Below are 18,442 nucleotides of genomic sequence, written 5' to 3' on the forward strand. Positions count from 1 at the left end.
ATTAATTAAAGTGTTTGGCACAAAGTTTTCTTAGATTTGCAAAGACTCTCTTCCTTGTTTTGCAGAGGAGTTTCACAGACGGCATTTTCATTAAAGTGAAAGTACGTTGCTATTAGAGATACGGTCAAAGTTTTTCTAAGAATTAGGTGTTGCCTCTATTAGTGTTTACAGAAATGTTGCTCACATCATTTTCTAGCTGTTCCACTAGCCCCGTAATCATTCATTTAAGATGCTTTCTAATTAGTCTGGTGTACCAAAAAATTAGTCTGTAAAAGTTGGACTTAATTTCTACAACTCTTTTCTTCAATCTTAAATCTATGTAAGTTTAAAAAAAAAAAAAAAAACTTTTTTGTTTCCCCAACTTCCATAAAGAGCAAGCTAGCTTTATTTCAATTCTTGATAGCATTAGAATTCATTTTCTCACTGAATCACACCTGAGAAGTACCATAATATCAACAGGCCAGCCCCAGCACATCGCAGTCTCACCTATGAGGTTCACAAGACTCATCTATATCAATGCCATTGTCACCTCTGAAACATGTAATAACTCAAAGACAGGTACTTTGCAAACTGAATGTTTAAAGTGATGCCTTTACCTGAACTACAAGATTCATCTACCAAGTGTATTTTACTTCATTGTTCATTAAGATTTTTTAAAATTGGAAATCCAGCACTGACATAAGCTACAGCTTGTCGTTGTGCATATAATTAATGTTTATTCAAGATACTACGTTATATATAGCTTTCCCAAACATTATTATGGAGATATTATTAACCCAAAGCATGCTGACTATAGTAAAATACTATAAAAGGTAATGCTGCCTCTATGTTACCCATTACAACAGTGTACAAGTGCTAGAACAAGTAGATTAATGGGAGCTATGAATCCTAGCAAATACCAATGCCAAGTAAGTTTGATTTACTGTATATAGTCTTTGCAGGGATTATGTTTTATTTTGAACATACCTTTCAAACTGTTTTGCTGCTTCAGGACATAGCAGGCCTTAAGATGTACATTGTGGGGGATTTTGTTCAACTCTGAGAGGATGAGTGTTGATGAAAGCTGCATGTTTTGTATAAGCTGAAGTATTCATTGATTCATTGGGTCAAAACAGAGAAAGCACAAGTGGAAAAAAATAAAAAATGAAAGTACTCTGTGTAGGTCAGAGTCTGAGGAATCCTGACAGAGTACATAGTGGCGTACAGTTGGAATGCAGACACAAAACATGTGGATCCACTGTACCATACCAGAAAAAGTCTATGATAGAGTTTTTTACTGTAGAAAACCAGCACATCCTTCTTTAAAGGAAATTTTCATAACTCATTAATTTCTGAAGTCCCAGTAACATGGGGATCTTGTAACAGCATTAGGGGTTTTGTATGTGCTACACTACTAACCTGCCCTCGCTTCAATTGCACTGGTCACATTCATGACCACATATGAATGGGCCTGATATTTGTGGTTGGTTCTGGCAGCCTGAAAGAGCAAACATAAACCTGAGGCTGAACATGAATTATGGGATAGGATAGAGAGGCTTGCACTGTTGCTATTGCAAGAGTTGATTTCACGTGACACTTCCAAGCATTTACACAACTTCAAAATGTAAATAAGACCAGACAATACTTCCTTCATCCTCTCACAGTAACACAAAGATTCCTTTTAAATACATCTTCTGTGTCACCTCGTTACTGTCTTTGATCAGGCAACTTGCCTAATGACGAGACCTCTGAAAGCACGTTGACCTGCCTTGTCTCTCAAAAATCCTGACCAACAAGCCTCCTTGATTTCCTGTTTCAGTATCACATAGGTAATCAAAGTCAAACCAAAGATTAATTAAGTAATTAGTTTGCTGTTTCTCCACAAATAAATGTGTGCTCCCTGGTAAACATTAAGGAGACCATGTCAGCGAGCAGTAAGAAATTTGTGGCACTCTGCAACAGGAAATCCTAAAATACTTGCTCAGATTTCTGTAAAAAGGTTAAAGAATAACAAAGTAGTAAACTTCTGCTTTGAAAAACAAGTGCCTTCCTCTGTCAGAGCAGCCTGCCGCGTTTGCCTGCCGCATCCACGAAAGCTGTTCATTCAGTGAAGGTCAAAGGTTTTGTTGTTGGTGCACCAGCTGATCATCCGTAAAGCCCAGCAGGCTGTACTGCTGAGCATAACAAACTGCTGTGCATTGCTGATGTGCGTCACAGGACCCTGGGGTTTTGCACGGGATTAGTCAGGCTGTATTTGGAAACGCCCTCAGCTGTACCTTGTGCTGCTATATTAGTGTTTCTCAAGCAAGAGGAATTTTCTTTTGCTTCTGCAGCTGCTCCTGCAAAACCCTCTGGTAAGTGTGCACAGCTTCTGTCAACAGTACTGCCTGTCTTCTGCCTGCATTTTTAAGCCAGGATTATGAGCTGAGGCATTATTTACAGTTGTTTATTATGTCAAACTGTATTTTTTAAATTAAAAAAAAATTGATAGCACAGAATTGGCAACAGCACTGAAGGAATAAATATATTTATCAGGTTTTTTATTCAATAGGTTAATTCAACTTAAATGTTCCTTTTAAGTATGTATCAGAGTAGTCTTAAGTGTGGGTATTTTCAGTGACATAGCTATGTATATTGCATGTCTGCTTTTATTTCTATAGAGCAGGAATAGCAAAGATCACAGAATACAGCAGACCAATTCTTAAAAGGATTTGGTTGGTTTTTGTTGGCAGCCTGTATGCAAGCCCTGCGTCTCTGGACTCTGCTTGCCACCTATGCTGTTGCAGTAGGACAAAATCAAGGACAGAAGAATCAGGAGTGCCCTAAGCTCAACGCACAGGTACTCTACTTTAAAAGCACAAGAGGAAATGCTGTTTTCATGGGTTTTGTGAACACTCTCTCTCTCCAGAATTTTTATATGTTTTTGTTGTTTTTTTTTTCCCCAAACTAAAGATCAGAATCCAGCCCATTAAGTATAAAAATATGTAAATAATTAAACAAAATATAACAGGAAAAAATCTTTTTAGAACACATCCTATTCCATTTCTTAAAATAGCTTAGGTAGTAAAGCCACTTCCAGTTATTTTATATAACCTGTGCTGGGTATCCAGTTTTGCAGCACGTTATCAAGTAACTGTGAAGATACTCAATGTTTTGTTGTTTATTTTCATTATAACATTTACCTGTTTTCTTTTTAGATAAGCAACCTAAGGCTATTTCTTGGCATAACTACCAAAAGAGTAATTTGGTAATTGCTAATTGCTAAGGATTTCTTACTATATTTGAGTTTACATCATATGAGTATAAAATATATTATGTTTTTGGCTTTGGTAATTATAAATTAATAAATATCTGTCCTGAGCTGAGGTTATGCTAGTGGGCTGCATGATCAGTAGTGCCGTTCTCCTGACTAGCTGCACATAATAGAGTGACTGATGTGACTGCGCTCACGTCCAGTAGCTTTTAATGTTCCTGTCTAAAAAAATAAGCCTACTAACAGCTGGGGCTGCTAGAAAAACCTCTGCTTTGGTCAGAAATTCAATTAAAGCCCAAACTTGGTTTATCCATATGTGAGCATATGAGGACATGTAGCTATATATGAGCATCTATAGATGGAGGAAAAGGTATCTACACACTCCCCTTCTGTGGTTTTTGTTACGGCTCCTCTGCTTCTTGCAACTCATGCATTGCAAATAGCAGAAGTTACATGAAGCAGCTTGCCCACTTTTCGAAAGTTTTTTGGTCAGCTTTGTTTTCTAGAGTAAGTAGATGAAAGTAATGTTCTGTAATAATATCAAAAAGGAAAAGAGAGTGGGAAATAAGATGTATATTAAGGAACGTGCCCCTTTTTCTTTATAATGTCACCAAACTGTTACTTTCTGCCACCAAGAACACTGAAATCAATTTTCTGTAGCTTGCCAGGGTATGAAATTTCACAGCTATCACTGATGCCATGCCTTGCCTGTTTTGGTACACATCCATAAGTAAGTATATGTGATAGCTAGTCTCAGACCTTGGAACTGAACATTTGCAGTTCCCAAAATAAATGTCATTTATTCGTGGTTTATACTTTTTTACCTGGAAGCTGTCACTACAGGTAGAAATAAAATTTACAAATAATTGAATCCTGTCCATTTTATTGGTTTGCATTTTCCTTGTTCAGAAATAACATAGATAGTTCCCTCTCCTTGCCAGCCCACCCTTGTGTGTCCTCTGATATCACAAGTTAATAGGTTTGGAACCTAGTCTAGTCTAAGGCAGGTTTACCAACAAAGTAGAAAAAAATAAGTTATGTGATAATTGAAATTCACATACTGTCAACAGCATTACAGTTAGTTCTTATTCACTGTCTTACCACTTTTATAACATTATGGTCATCTGAAATTTTGTGGAATATTTTTAATATGTATGTATTACTCAGAATTACTGACACCTAACAAAGTACTCTGTCAATTATTCGAGAAGTATAGAGAAGTTCCTTTAAAATTGTATCCACCTGTAACGCAGGGTGTTTTCTTAGCACTGATTTTTGGGAGGCGTCCACACTAGACTGGTCTTGCAAAATAAGAAATCTTGTATTTGCCAAGTAGTGTAGGCTTACAGGGTATCAGGATAAAAATACTTGGCCCCATTTTTTTGTCCTTAGTCAAAGCATTACTTCTTAGCAGACTTATGATTATAACCTCTTGCACTTTTAGTTGTTACTAGTAATATTTCAGTCTCCATATCTAGATTTGATTGTGAAATGAGCCATATCTCCATGTAGTTAAGATAGCAAGTCACTTATCAGCTCATCCTTCCCAACTTAAAATTACAGATAGTGAAAACAACAGAAGGTCCCACAGTCATCCTTTATATGAAGTCTCCTTTTTTATGGGATGGGGTTTTTTTTCCTTTTTTTTCCTGTTTTTTTTAATCATATGGACTCATTGTTGTTTTACTAGGTAGGGGGAGGGAAGTAACTGCTCTACCTCCTGCACTCAGTAGATTCAAGAGTTCAGCATAATCTTAACTTCACAGTATGACATTACACCTTGTGCACACAATCAGTTAATTCCCTAGGATATCTGATGGGAAATGGCTGCTATGGCAGCTGTGAATTCACTTAGATACCTGCCTTTCATTTCAGTGATTATCACCAACTCTTGTTTAATAATCAAACTGACGCAGCATGCACTTAGATACACACCATCTCAGACACTAAGAAAACAATGTGCATAAGCAGCACCCAGATACAACATGAAAGCAGCTCTGTTTGCACTCCCACTATCCAATTGTATGTAAGAAACTTTATTTCAAAACTAGAATTCAATACAGTCTTTACACTAAATACTCTTCCTTTTTATTTAACCCAGCTACACAGATGCGTGTCTCATACTAAATAGACTTGTAATTTTCAGAAGTATCTTTGTTGTAAATGACCCATTCTGTGGTTTGTAGGACTGGGGGATTTCCAAACCTGCGTGAATCCATTACTGTTCATTCGTCAAGGTATGACTATAACGTTGTTAGCTACAAAAGAATTTCCTACATCCTTACTCCAGTTACCTGCTATCACAAACAAGCAGATCTTTTTTCCTTTTCATAAATCCAATTAAGCTCAACCTTTAAAATAATCTTTTTCAGTTTTGTTATCCTTGCTTCTCTTTGAAGGCTCCTTAAAAATGTCAGAGGCTAGAGACTTAAATGTACTCATGGCCAGTGTATATGCCAACCACAAATTACCTTTGGGAGTTGTCATCTTTTAAAATGTGTTTTAAAAGAGATACTGGTCTCTGAGCTATTTCAGTAACATATACGTGTCCTTGGTAAGAAAGCAAAACTCTTCTCACACTTTTATAAAATGACAGAATAAATAGGGGCACAGAAGTGATTCAGTATGATGTACTCCCAGGTGTCAGAACAAAATATGAATTCCTTTTCCTGTGCTTTATAGTTTTAGTCCTGTATGTAGAAGCTCCTTGCTCTGAAAAGCTTTCTTGCCTTTTTTAGTTGCTGTGGAGTACTTTATTTGGTTATTTCTCCATATGTGTTCTTCCCAGTCTTCTGGTGCATCAGAATTTTGGGCCTTTTGTATATACTGAGTTGACTCTTAGAGCTCTCTTAAACAATAAATAGAAAGACAAATTTTATCAAATAGATGGAACTTTTCTTATTAGTATTTTTCCACTCTTTGTTCTTTCATCTCTCTTATCAGTTCTTTCCAACTAGAATCTACTTGTCTCTTTCAACTATGAAGAATGACAAATATGCAACAAAAAACAACAACAACAAAAAAAAAAGCTACACTGGGCAGAAGTGTAAGACAAGGAAGGAGAAAGATTGCCAGAAAACTTAGAGACTGCTTATTAGACAGTTTTGTTTACTTCTAATATAATAATGATAAAGCCTAAATAAAAAAATTGCTACTTAATGTTCAGTTGCAAATATGAATACAAGGAAGTAGTGACAGGAACAGTGGCTATTTTTACTAACTTGTCTGAGGCTTTATCAGATACCACATCCATAACGAAGACTTGGTTTTGCATATGAAAATCCCCCTGAGACTGAAACCGTCTGGGTTATATGCGCTGCAGAACACTTTTTTTTAACCTAAATCAAAATACTCTTCAACTGACTTCAATTCTTGTATAAAAATGAAAGATGTATTAGAAATAAATGAACCTTAAAAACTCATCTCGAGCAGGAGTATCTGTTTACAACATCAAAGCAGGAAGCTTTCATCATACTTAACATCTTGAGCAATGTCTTGTTTACAATATCATCTCCTGAAGTGTTTACCAAGGAGGTTTTTCCTCAGATTGTTTCAAAAACTTACAAAAGGCCTCAGTCTGAAATCAAAGAGTACTAAGCAATACAACTTTCCTCTTACAGTCTCTCCCTCTGATCTCTCCATCTCCCCCAACATCTGTTCTGTTTAATTCAGTTACATTAGGAAGTCTGTTTCTTAGTATCTAAGTAAACCAAGTCATGTTTGAACTGCTTCTTAAAAAACAATGCATTTAGATTTCACTTTGTTTAATTTTTGCATTCCGAGTCTAAAAATACATGTATAATTTGCCTCCTGAAAGCCAAAGGAATTAGATTAGTCAATTTACAGTGAAAAAAATTACAAAATACAGATAAATTGCTTTGTCTTTCATTATAGAGAAGAAATGCTGTATACCCATCAAACAAGTGGCGAGGTTACTTTTGTCTGAGGTTACCAGCACTGTATACCACACAAGAAATACCATAAAACACCGTTAAAGACTTGCAGATTGTTACTGTTTTATTTTGGGAAGCTAGATCAGTTGACATAATTCTGCTGATAATTGTGAATAATTATCTATAAATGCTTTGTAGATGTATTTCTCCAAAGATTAGAGAATTCTTTAATGGATATTTTTCAGGTTTTTTGTTTTGGTTTGGTTTTAACACTCATTAGGTTTCTTACTGATTCCCTGTTTGGGATGTAGCTGATAGTTGGAAGCCAATCCTAATGTACCTTTTTTTTTTATTTTTAATTTGCTGTGCTAATAAAAGTAGCAGGGCACTGCAACCACATAGGGAACAACTACCTTGGTTTAGGAGGTACCATTTTTACAGAAAATGTCTTTGTCACAGGATGGCAAAGGAAAACTTTAAATCTTCGAAACTGAGTGAAATTAATCCAGTTTTTTCTTGATGAGATTTGTAAAGCAAAGCAGCAGTTAATACCCTGTCATGACTTAAGAATTTTTTGCAATATATTCTGATACAGGTGAACTTTTTGGATGGGTGGAAAAACCTTGTAAAAATTATTGGAGACACATGATTAGGGTTTTAGAAGGATTTCTGTTTTCATTAGTGTCTTTGAGGATGTTGGCAGGAAGCATACTGGGGATTAGAATTATTTGGTATATTGAAAACCAGCAGCACTGATATGGAAGAAAAGATACAATCCAGCAAGACTACATGTAAAAGTTAGCACTTTGTGCAACTACCTGTTTCTGCCTAGGAGTAGTTTTGAAGACTATATGGTCATTACCAGCTGACTTTGAATCATTATCACCAGAAAGGCTGAGAGGGTTGGGGCTGTTCAGCCTGGAGAAGAGAAGGCTCCAGGCAGACCTTATTGTGGCCTTTCAGTATGAATGAAGGGGGCCTATAAGATAGATGGGGACATGCAATAGGACAAGGGTTAACGGCTTTAAACTAAAAAAGGGCAGATTTAGACTAGATACAAGGAAAAAGTTTACTATGAGAGTGGTAAAACACTGGCACAGGTTGCCCTGAGAGGTGGTTGAAGCCCCATCCCTGGAAACATTCAAGGTCAGGTTGGACGGGGCTCTGATCAACCTGATCTGGTTGGAGATGTCCCTGCTCACTGCAGGGGGGTTGGACTGGATGGCCTTTAAAGGTCCCTTCCAACCCAAACCAGTCTGTGATTCCATAATACTGCTAACAAAGTAACTGTATTTCAGTGCATATACAAAGATATTATCTGAAGACATGGGCCAAAGTAGCCCTTCAGCTGAGGCCTGAAAAGTGCAGAGCAGAAAGGTTATACCCAGAGTTACACATGCTGTGTTCTAGGAACAAGATTGTCAGAGGTTTAGAAAATTGTGCTCTGCAAAAGAATTAAAGAAATTGATGGGTTTTTTAGTTCAGGAAGAAGGGAAAAATACCTGTGAGCACCTGTGAAAAAGAATAATTTCCTCCAAGTTGAATGACCTCAAATTACATTAAGGAAGGTTAAATACAGATTAAGCAAACTTTCTGTGGTTGAGGAAAGTGAGAAATAATGTTTTAAAGAATGGGTTTGACAAGTATCTGCTGAGGATGATGTAGCTGCAATAGTTGCTCCTGCTGAACGGAACGGCCGAGTGGACTAGAGCCAATATTTAAAGGCACCTCCAGCTTCTCCTTTTCCCTGACACACCACTGGCTTTGCCATTACAAATGCATGTGTTTACAAGACTTCAAAATGTCACCTTTTGCTTAAATGAGAAACTAATTGCAATTTGACTGCAATTAGGTTGGTTGTTACTAATAAACAAAAGGCTTAGTAGCATCAAGAGAAGGAAGAAAGTGTGTTGTGTGACTTAACAACTGGTGATAGGAGAACTCTGGTTCCAGAAATGTGTCTGGAAATTGAAGCTGCATTTTATTATTATTATTTTTAAATTTTTTTTAGCCCATTGCAGCAAAGATTTCATAGTAGGTATAAGGAAAGGAAAGCTGAACTGATGATCAGAATGTGAAAATGGAATTCCTAGCACTTCATCATCTGTGACATCCTATGCACACAGCATTTACTACTCATAAACCCACGTAGACAGATTGCAAATGCCTGATGCCTTTGCTATAGAGTCCATACATTATTATAAAGGAAGGAAATACATACTAAATCTTGCCATTTCTGTCAATAAGTAGTTCTTTCACCATTTCTTCAAGGTCAAAGAAAAACTTTTAGGCTGAGCAAAGGCTTGTGGGGGAGTGTGTTGTTTGGGGAGGGGTGGGGTTGGTGTGTTGTGGGTTTTTTTCTTTTTTACCAAATTCAGCAGTTAATCATCATCTTCAAGAAATATCCTTCATTCAAAAGGAATATGTGGTGTGCTAACGTGTTATTTCTAAAAGTTAAATAGGTAATAGAACATGATGGATGGACTGCTAGGGAGCAGGAATTATGTGTGGCCTTGTGCTGGAGCACTCAGTTGATACATGAAACAAAGCCAGCCTGTCCTTCTTTATCTGTGCTGAAGCTTTAAGGGCCTATTCATTGCACAAAGCACTAGTTTTAAGGTTCACCATCTCCCAGTGACAAACTCGAACTGCAGGGTGATCCCATATGTCCTGTTTCTACGCATCTTCCTCATTTCCTGTACATACAATTATCTTTTCTGTGAGTGTCAGCTTATTGAATAATTTGATATTCGGAAAGGAAATGAAAACAGATGTTGAAAACATCCAGAGTATTTTCTGTTTCTTCTTACTCTTAACTTGCCTTCCTGTCCTGAGCATGTCTTGATGTCACGTGAAACTGTTTATAGATGCAGAGCTTCCAATGCGATAGAGAGCAGGTACACCTAGTAACTTGCTCTATTTCTTTGTTCTTACTCTTCACAGATGCCAGAATTTCAGAAGAAGACTGTCCATATTAAGGACCCAGGGAGAGTAGAGGAGATTATTTGTGGCCTCATCAAAGGTGGAGCTGCCAAACTTCAGGTAAAGACAGTAGGAGGTGTAACCAGTTCAGAATGGAAGATATTATGTCATTGTTGCTCTATGCCAAAAAATAAATTAAGAATATATGTCTATAACAGAAGTCAACCTTCAAGAAATCTCCAAAACCTAGACATCTGTTAACTCTTTTAGGAGCCCTTGTTGATTCAACTGTAATTCAGCAGACACTAGTTAAGTAAATGATATAAACATATAAGCTTCGTAATTTCAATAAATACTCTAACCAAAGGAAATTAGAAAAACAGTTTTGTTAGGAAAACAGTTATTCTTGGGGGATATTCTGTCTTTCATTACAATAGTTGAGTAAAAGAGGGAGATTTCTGTAATGCATATGCTACTCAGCTGCAGCTATTGTTGATCATTCAGAATTTCTAGCCGTTCTTTCTTTTGTCCCTCTGTGTTGTAAGACAGTTTTGCTTTTTCTTTCCTTAAATAGATTATTACAGATTTTGATATGACATTAAGTAGATTTTCCTACAATGGAAAAAGATGTCCAACTTGTCATAGTGAGTACTTTTTTTTTTTTTTTTTAAATACAGATTGGTTTGTTCACTCCTTTTAGTTTTTCCTAGATTTTAATTTTCTATCCAATTTATTCCCTAATATCTGAGATTTTATATTGACTTGTTACCTAACCTGTACATCCTAATGAAGAAGTATTCTAATGAATGTCTATATATGGTTTTATGTATATATATTTTAATTGCAATCTGTGTGATTTAAAATCAGCTAAGTTGTCATTCGCAATTAAAACATTAAGTTCTGAACTAGATGTTAGTGCCTAGATATAGTAGGGTTGACTTTTATTGTTGAAGAGCCCATAATAGTCCTGACACCTGCAAGAGCCAGATAGTAAACTCCTCAGAATTCTTAATATTTTTATCCTGTAGCCTTTTAGAACGAAGAGAATAGAATCTCCATGGATTAATGAAGTGGGAATCCTAAAACACAGGGTGCCTAATGACAATTTCAGAAACAGTTAGATCTCAAGAAACAGATAAGGGAGCTTGTAACTGACCTTTTAATTCAGTGATGAGGGGAAGGACATTAATACATCTTCATGCTTACAAAGAAAAATGTGCTTTTTAACTGGTTGCTGGTAAGAAAAGTTCTAAGGAAACGTAGTGGTACGTCATCAAATATTGTCATCTGTGCCATTTATGGTGTTGTAGAGCAAAGTAAAAGAAATATACCATCCTGTTTAACTTTTTTTTTCCCCACCCCCACAGACATCATTGATAACTCTAAGCTCATCACAGAGGAATGTCGGAAAAAGGTAAACAGAAGACCTACTAGCTGTTGGTTTGTTGTTCAGACAACTGTTGTTATTCCCTGGCTTACTGTGTGTTGAATTTCACAACGTGATGAGACAAGGGGGGTACTTTCAAATCCTTAAAGCTCTCTGAGGTTTCTCCCTGACTGCAAGACATCCCATCAGTAACAGAAGTGAACAGAAATATTTGTGTTTTAGATCAGTTTAAGAGTATCCACCTTTTTTCCTTAGATACATTTACAAGCTAATTCTTAGTTCAAACAGCATTTCAGCTTCTATTTTATCTAAACAATGTAACCAGAATAAAGGAGGTTATTTTGATTGGTTAGAGCAAATACTAAGTGTTGGTTTATAAAAATATAGTAAACATCTGTTGGGTTTTTTTTCCCCCTTCAGTTATTGCAGCTGAAAGAAACCTATTATGCTATCGAAATTGATCCAGCTCTCACTATTGAAGAAAAATATCCATATATGGTAGAATGGTAAGAGACACCTCCCATCTTCAAATTGTACCAAGATTAGTTTTAATAGGCTTTTAAAAGCAAATTAAGGGCAGTAATTAGCTTGTAACTAACACATTAACTGAATTAATGTGGGCGTGTTGTGCAACAGCTGTTTTTGCTTTGCTGTTGAATGAGCAAGAATGCACCATACAGAATGCTTTTCATCATGAGATTTAATGGAAGTGGAATCTTTACAAGTCCCTTCCCACCCATTTTATGTTTCTGTTCTAGGTACAATAAATCTCACGCATTACTCATTGAGCAAGGCTTACAGAAGGAGAAGTTTGCAGAAATCGTGAGGGAATCTGATGTTATGCTGAAGTAAGTTCCTTTTGATTTGAACAATACTGGTTTGGGAGCGTTTTCTGTCGATTCTCACTGTGTGCCTTCAGGGGAGGAACAAACACACACACACACATTCCTGAGAATGTGGCACCATGATCTTGGAACACAGTGAGCTCTTTGTGCCCCCGCGTTATTCATATTTTGTAGCTAAATGCTTACAGTGATCACACTGTGTACACTAGAAGTCTTAAAAAAAAAATTGAGTCCTATCTCTAGAAACTTCATTTCTGTGGAGTTTCATCCTCCTGAAATTGCACTGGTGGCTCTTTTTTTGTAAGGGGAATGCAGAGTTCAACTTTGTTCCTTTGAAAAACAATCCCTATAGTAGTTATAATAATCCCTGTAGTAGTTTTATCTGAGATAAAAATGCAGTGACTTGAGGAATGTTTCATATGTTGTATTAACTATTGTTCTTCCTTTACGGATAAAGGCACGTTTAAAAGCCAGCAAAATCCTTGCTTGAAATGTGCTGTGGCTCCCATCTCTTAAGTTCTCCAAAATTGTCTGTAAATGTTGGACTATTGACACAAGATGTTAAGACTTAATTTGTGGAAGTGTTTGTTTATCATACTGACTTCAATTCTCATCTTTTGCAAAACAGACAAGCACACTGTCTCTGCCTGTTTGAAAGCCTAAGTCCATCTGAATTGAATCTTCATTACCTCAAAAATTTTCATAATAATAATAATAATTTATTTTATAAACATAAAATTCTACCAGTTAATGTCTGTGTGGAGAAGGTATATAGAGATAATATTATCTTGTTCCTGGAATACTATACATAGTTTGGATTGGTTACTGAAAACTAAAAAGCTTTCAGGAAAAAAGAGTGACAATAAATGTCTTCTGGATTTCAAAACAAAACAGAACTTGTTTTATGGTAATAACCCTATAGAAAGTTAAATATTTAAGCAAGGAATATTGAAAGGAAATGTACAGCCTGATAGTAGCTCGAGAGAGTTCTACTAGTTGCTTGCTTTTTCTAGGGTGTTTCAGGAGGGGGAACTGTTTGTAAGTCTTTAAAACATGCATGATTAGATGCTTTGGGGAAAAAACTACACAGATCAAGAGCACACAGCTTGATGCAAGAGTTTCTTGTTCAAACTACGTGCCTTGTGTTAGGCTGATGGTTCTTGCTAACCTGAAAAGGTGAGGCAAAGGAAACAAAGTGAAATGCTCAGGGAAAGTTAATTTTATTTACCAAAGATGATGTGAATGTCTTCTGAAAACTCTTTTCTCGGCTTACTTTATTGGAGATTTGATTTGTATTTCCATTCTGTGTTACAGAGAAGGATATGAGAACTTCTTTGATAAACTCAGTGAACATAATATTCCTGTGTTCATATTTTCTGCTGGGATCGGGGACATTCTTGAGGAAGTTATCCACCAGGCTGGGGTCTACCATTCTAATGTCAAAGTGGTTTCCAATTTCATGGATTTTGATGAAAATGTACGTATGAAATCACACACTCCTATCAAACATGACTGCTTGTGGTATTTAGTAGCTATTTATATATATACTACAAGATGAACATTTTAATACTACAGATGTAGGCACCTACCCTGCCATATAGAAAATGAGAATTGCATACTCAGCACTCTCCCAGGCGAAAAACAAGCAGAGGATAACAGTTCAGACACTGTTAGCACGGTGTGACTAAGACACCACTCATTTCCTTTAATTACAACCTCAAACTCAGCCTAGTAAAGCACTACTCCTCCTCCAAGCAGGGAGGATCACTGTCTGGCTGCTCTTAACAATGTTGTTACAGCCATTACATTATTTAACCCTTGTTTATCTTGTTCATCGTTAGAGATGACACAGTTCAATGTTAGTTCAAGCTGAATACCGCCTATTTCATTCTAGATTCTGTCTTATCTATTTCATACTAGAAATAACCTCAGTGGGTTTTGTTTGGTTGGTTTTTTTTAATAGGGAATATTAAAAGGATTTAAAGGAGAATTGATTCATGTTTACAACAAACATGATGGTGCCTTGAAGAACACAGAGTACTTCAAACAACTAAAGGACAACAGTAATATCATACTGCTGGGTGATTCCCAAGGAGACTTGAGCATGGCAGATGGAGTAGCAAATGTTGAACACATTCTTAAGATTGGCTATCTCAATGATAAAGTAAGTAGAATTACATTGAAGTTTGAGTGAAATACTGTAAGTTAGAGACAGGTTCATTACAATAACCTTCAGATATAAAACCAAGCGTTTGGCCCGTATTCGTTTTGAGATTTCAAACATTTCATACGGATTTCTTGCCTCAAGTTTGTTTTTTTCCTAACTCATAAGCTATGAAAGTAAAATTTGTAAAGAAAATTCAAAATTTATTTATAAATTATTTATTTGTAAAGAAATTTCAGGCAAAAATTCATGTTTCCTCATGTTTTTGAGGAAACACAGAACTGACTGTTTGCTAAGTTGGAACGCACATCTGTTTGCATTCAGGAGAGAGAAAATGTCACTATCCTATTTCTCTCTGCCTTTCGGGAAGCTGAGGACGTAGTTTTAATTTCAGTATCTTTACGTGTGAGATCCTGGAATGAACTTAAGGTATTAGATCCTGGAATGCACACACAGTTATCTCAGGATACTCCTGTTCTGTCATCCTGTGGAATTCACTCACAGGAGAGACACAAATTTGCATGGCTCATCCCCCAGATTTGGCGGAAAGACTGGGCAATATTTTAATGACAAAAAGCCTTTCAATAATGAGTTATAAAACTAAGTGGCTCTTTCTCTTTATCCCTTCCACAATTAGGTAGATGAGCTTTTGGAAAAATATATGGACTCTTACGATATTGTCTTGGTGAAAGATGAATCCCTGGAAGTTGCCAACTCCATCCTACAGAAAATCCTGTAAATTGCAGTCTCAAGTCACTCCATTCCTTCCAGGAGGCAACTGGACAGACGAGCACAACGTGTGCTACCTTAGATGTGTTTGTTACTCATTTACAGAACTGGTTAATTTAATTTAAAACTTTTATCTTCATTTTGGTATTTTGAAAAATATATGGTACCCATTGTCAACTAGAAGCTCCTTTTACTGCTCTTACACTGTTCTTTATTGTCTCACACTCCTCGTGTCACTAGATTTAAATTGGATCTATAGACGTGAAAGTGGTGCTGGTGGGATAGCACGGTTCACCGTCTTTTCACCAGGCATTTCAGAGGAACGTCTTAGAAAACATGGCTATTTTGTAAAATCAAAGATGTAAACGTTCTGTGAATAAGCAGTGTGCACGTTTGTGTTACTTCTTTCAAAGAAGATATTTCAGTCTCAGCTGCACTTTGAAGGATCTTACTCATATGCTACAGACTTTCACAGGAGTTTTTCATACATACATTTTTTCTTGAGTAAAAACGCTTTATTCAACCAATTCAGGCAAAGTGTTTCTCTTAACAGATCTTTGTATCATTACAAAATATTCTGTATCTTTACTGTTCCTTTAACCTCTGGGGAATGGGAAGAATATTTTAAGTTAGAATCATAGAATGGTTTGGGTTGGAAGGGACCTTAAAGATCATCCAGTTCCACCCCCCCTGCCATCAACAGGGACACCTTCCACTAGAGAATATCTGAGGCAAAGCTTCTCTGTAACAACAGTTTCACAAGCTAATCGTACATGGCCGTAACTTCAGCCCCTTTTCAGATATGATTTGTGTACGCCCAGCCTGCTGTTTCACGTCAAAGCTAGCATGGCTCCTCTAAAATAATTTCTCTTGGAATTCTCAGTGAGCTGCTCTGGGCACAGAAAATCAAAACAAAGCCAGATCTGAATCTTGGATTTTTAAAAGCTAACTTGGCCATCTCGCAAAGTCAAGTTTCCTTGCTACCAGCCCCCCGCCTCAGAAGCACTGACCAGCTTTAGGTCCCATTCCCGCTCTCTGCACATCGTTGGCGCAAGGAGCAGTACAGCATCCAGCTCTGCTGGCTTCGTTATGCACGTCCTCTCGGTTTAAACACCTACTGCACCTTCTGAAAGTGCTTCCCCTGAACCGCACATGCTGCGGTACCTCCCCGCATCACCTGTATGGAATGGTTGTCCTGGTGCAGCTGGACAGAGCCGCAGCTTTGGAAGCTGACTCTGATGTTGCAGGAGAAGTTAAGGTGGTGGTGTGACCCTGGTCCCGAGAGGTCTCAGCTCTACTCGCTCTGTTCATTAATAAAACAGAGGCAGTTGTACAACTTCCCTGACGTGCAACACAGTCATCATTCCCCTTTGCTTTCTTTTATATGCAGCAGGAACGGTGCCATCTTCCATTCCCTGAGGAACGGTCATGAGAACACGGGAGAGCCTGGATCTGCATTCTCTCCCACCAGCAAGGAACACACATCCCAAGAAACAGCCTCTTTCCCGTCCAGCCTGTAGCCCGTTATCTAAATTCTGACTCAGTAGCAGCAGTTGTATTTTTTCCAGATCAGCACTCACAGCTGTTACCGCACCTACTGGACCTTTGCCAGGAGGGAACGGTGGGGGTAGTTTCCTTACTCTACCCCTGCAGCAAACTGAAATTAAATCATCCCCGAGTTTTGAACACACGGCAGAAGCTTGATGCACCATCTGAAGCAGCGTGAGCATCCTTTCGTAAATTCCAGCCTGCATCTTACCAGGCAAAGACTGAGGGACGATGTCCTCCTTGTACACAACCTACAGTCCTGTCATTCCCTACTCCTGGCACAGGGGCAGCGAGATCCCCAAAGCTGGAGCATTAGAAGCCGCCCATTTGAGCAGAAAACCACTTAAACAGTAAGACCAGCGAGAGGGGACAGAGTCTTGGCTGCCTTCCAGTTGAGAGCTGTGACTCAGGCAGCAGCAGACTGGACGAGCTGGAAGCGTCCTGGCGGTGACAGTGACAGGAGGAGACGGGAACAGCAGCTGCCTCAGCCCTGCCCTGCCAAGAGATCTTCAATGTCCCAGGAAGATGGGGAGAGCTTGAAGGTGGTGCTGAGTCAGGGGATCAGGGGAGCTGCTCTGCACCCTTTGGTGCACAAGGACAGAACAAAGCGCTCAGCGGCAGTGGGTGCTGCGGTCGGTGCGTGACTGAGAGAAGCAAAGACCGGCCGAGTGGGAGACGCTGCACAGAATGGGCTGGAGGTGAGAAGGTCTGGTGACACTGGAGCCGAGCAGGGGAGATGCTGCAGCAGCTGCCTGGGGTGGAAGGAGTCATGGGCGGCAGGCTGGGGTGTAGCTGATCCCCTCAGAGCAACCAGGGACAGCAGCTTTGTGCAAGTTGTCACAGGAGGAAGCACATTAGAACGCGCCACGGCAGTGGGACAGGACAGGCTCGTAGGCACCTCCAGCACCCAGGCAGGAGAGGAAGGAAGGATGTTCCTCAATGCACCAGGTGGGCACTTTCTCCCTGTCCTCTCCTGCTTGGATGTGCCATTGAACCAACCTTCACACCCTGTTCCTGGGGCCTCTCTACCTGCTCCCCATTCACCTGGGCCAGGGAGGAGGCAGGAAATGGGAGGGAGGGAGCAGCCTTCTGCTCAGTCATCTTTACGGTTCCAGCACAAGCAGGGTGAGGTTATGGACAACTGCTCACAGGACACCAGCGTGAGCTGCCCGTTCAGCAGCGTGGTGAGCATCACCCCGGCACCGCGAGGCTCCTGGGGAACGCTGCAGCATTTCTTTAACACAGTTAAAGAAGACAGTTTTTTTAACAGCCTACGTTTAGGTTTGAGGCACCTACAGAACGTACGTTAGCTGAGCTAACATCAAGGTTTTAGGGCAGGGTGGGGTTTTGGGGGGTTCTGTAGGTTTTAAACAAGCAATTTGCTGTCAGAGTTGCCAAAGAGAAGTCCAAAAGGCAAAGGCCTTCTGACAAACACCACGGTGTTTGGATGCAGTGCTTACTCAACCGCGCTCAGTTGCACAGGGCTAATCACCAGGCATTACTCCTGGAGATTTTCCATTTACAAGGGGGTTACCTTTGGAATACAGATAACAGTAAAATTTAGAGTATGTGAGAAGTGGCCGATAGCCACAGCTCCACCACACAAGATGGGTCAGCACCACGTGCTCTGGGACAGGATCATTCTGGCTACCAGCACAATGGATCTTATTTCCCTGGCCATCCCAGCATCACTGAAAAGTTGGGGGCAATTCTGGTCTCTCT

General features: G+C 38.8%; 1 protein-coding gene across 1 annotated transcript; it reads left to right on the forward strand.

Moving 5' to 3' along the window:
* Positions 1 to 2,183: 2,183 nt before the first annotated feature.
* LOC104519504 (cytosolic 5'-nucleotidase 3A) lies at positions 2,184 to 15,699 on the forward strand. The gene is given in 11 exon segments (XM_010175091.2): positions 2,184 to 2,211; positions 2,214 to 2,333; positions 2,712 to 2,818; positions 10,069 to 10,167; positions 10,622 to 10,691; positions 11,415 to 11,461; positions 11,855 to 11,940; positions 12,193 to 12,282; positions 13,594 to 13,756; positions 14,243 to 14,443; positions 15,081 to 15,699. Coding segments are annotated over 11 exon segments (1,113 nt in total). The 3' UTR covers positions 15,183 to 15,699.
* Positions 15,700 to 18,442: the final 2,743 nt, after the last annotated feature.

This window comes from Antrostomus carolinensis, unplaced genomic scaffold (assembly GCF_000700745.2).
Source record: "Antrostomus carolinensis isolate BGI_N321 unplaced genomic scaffold, ASM70074v2 scaffold27320, whole genome shotgun sequence".
NCBI lineage: Eukaryota > Metazoa > Chordata > Aves > Caprimulgiformes > Caprimulgidae > Antrostomus > Antrostomus carolinensis.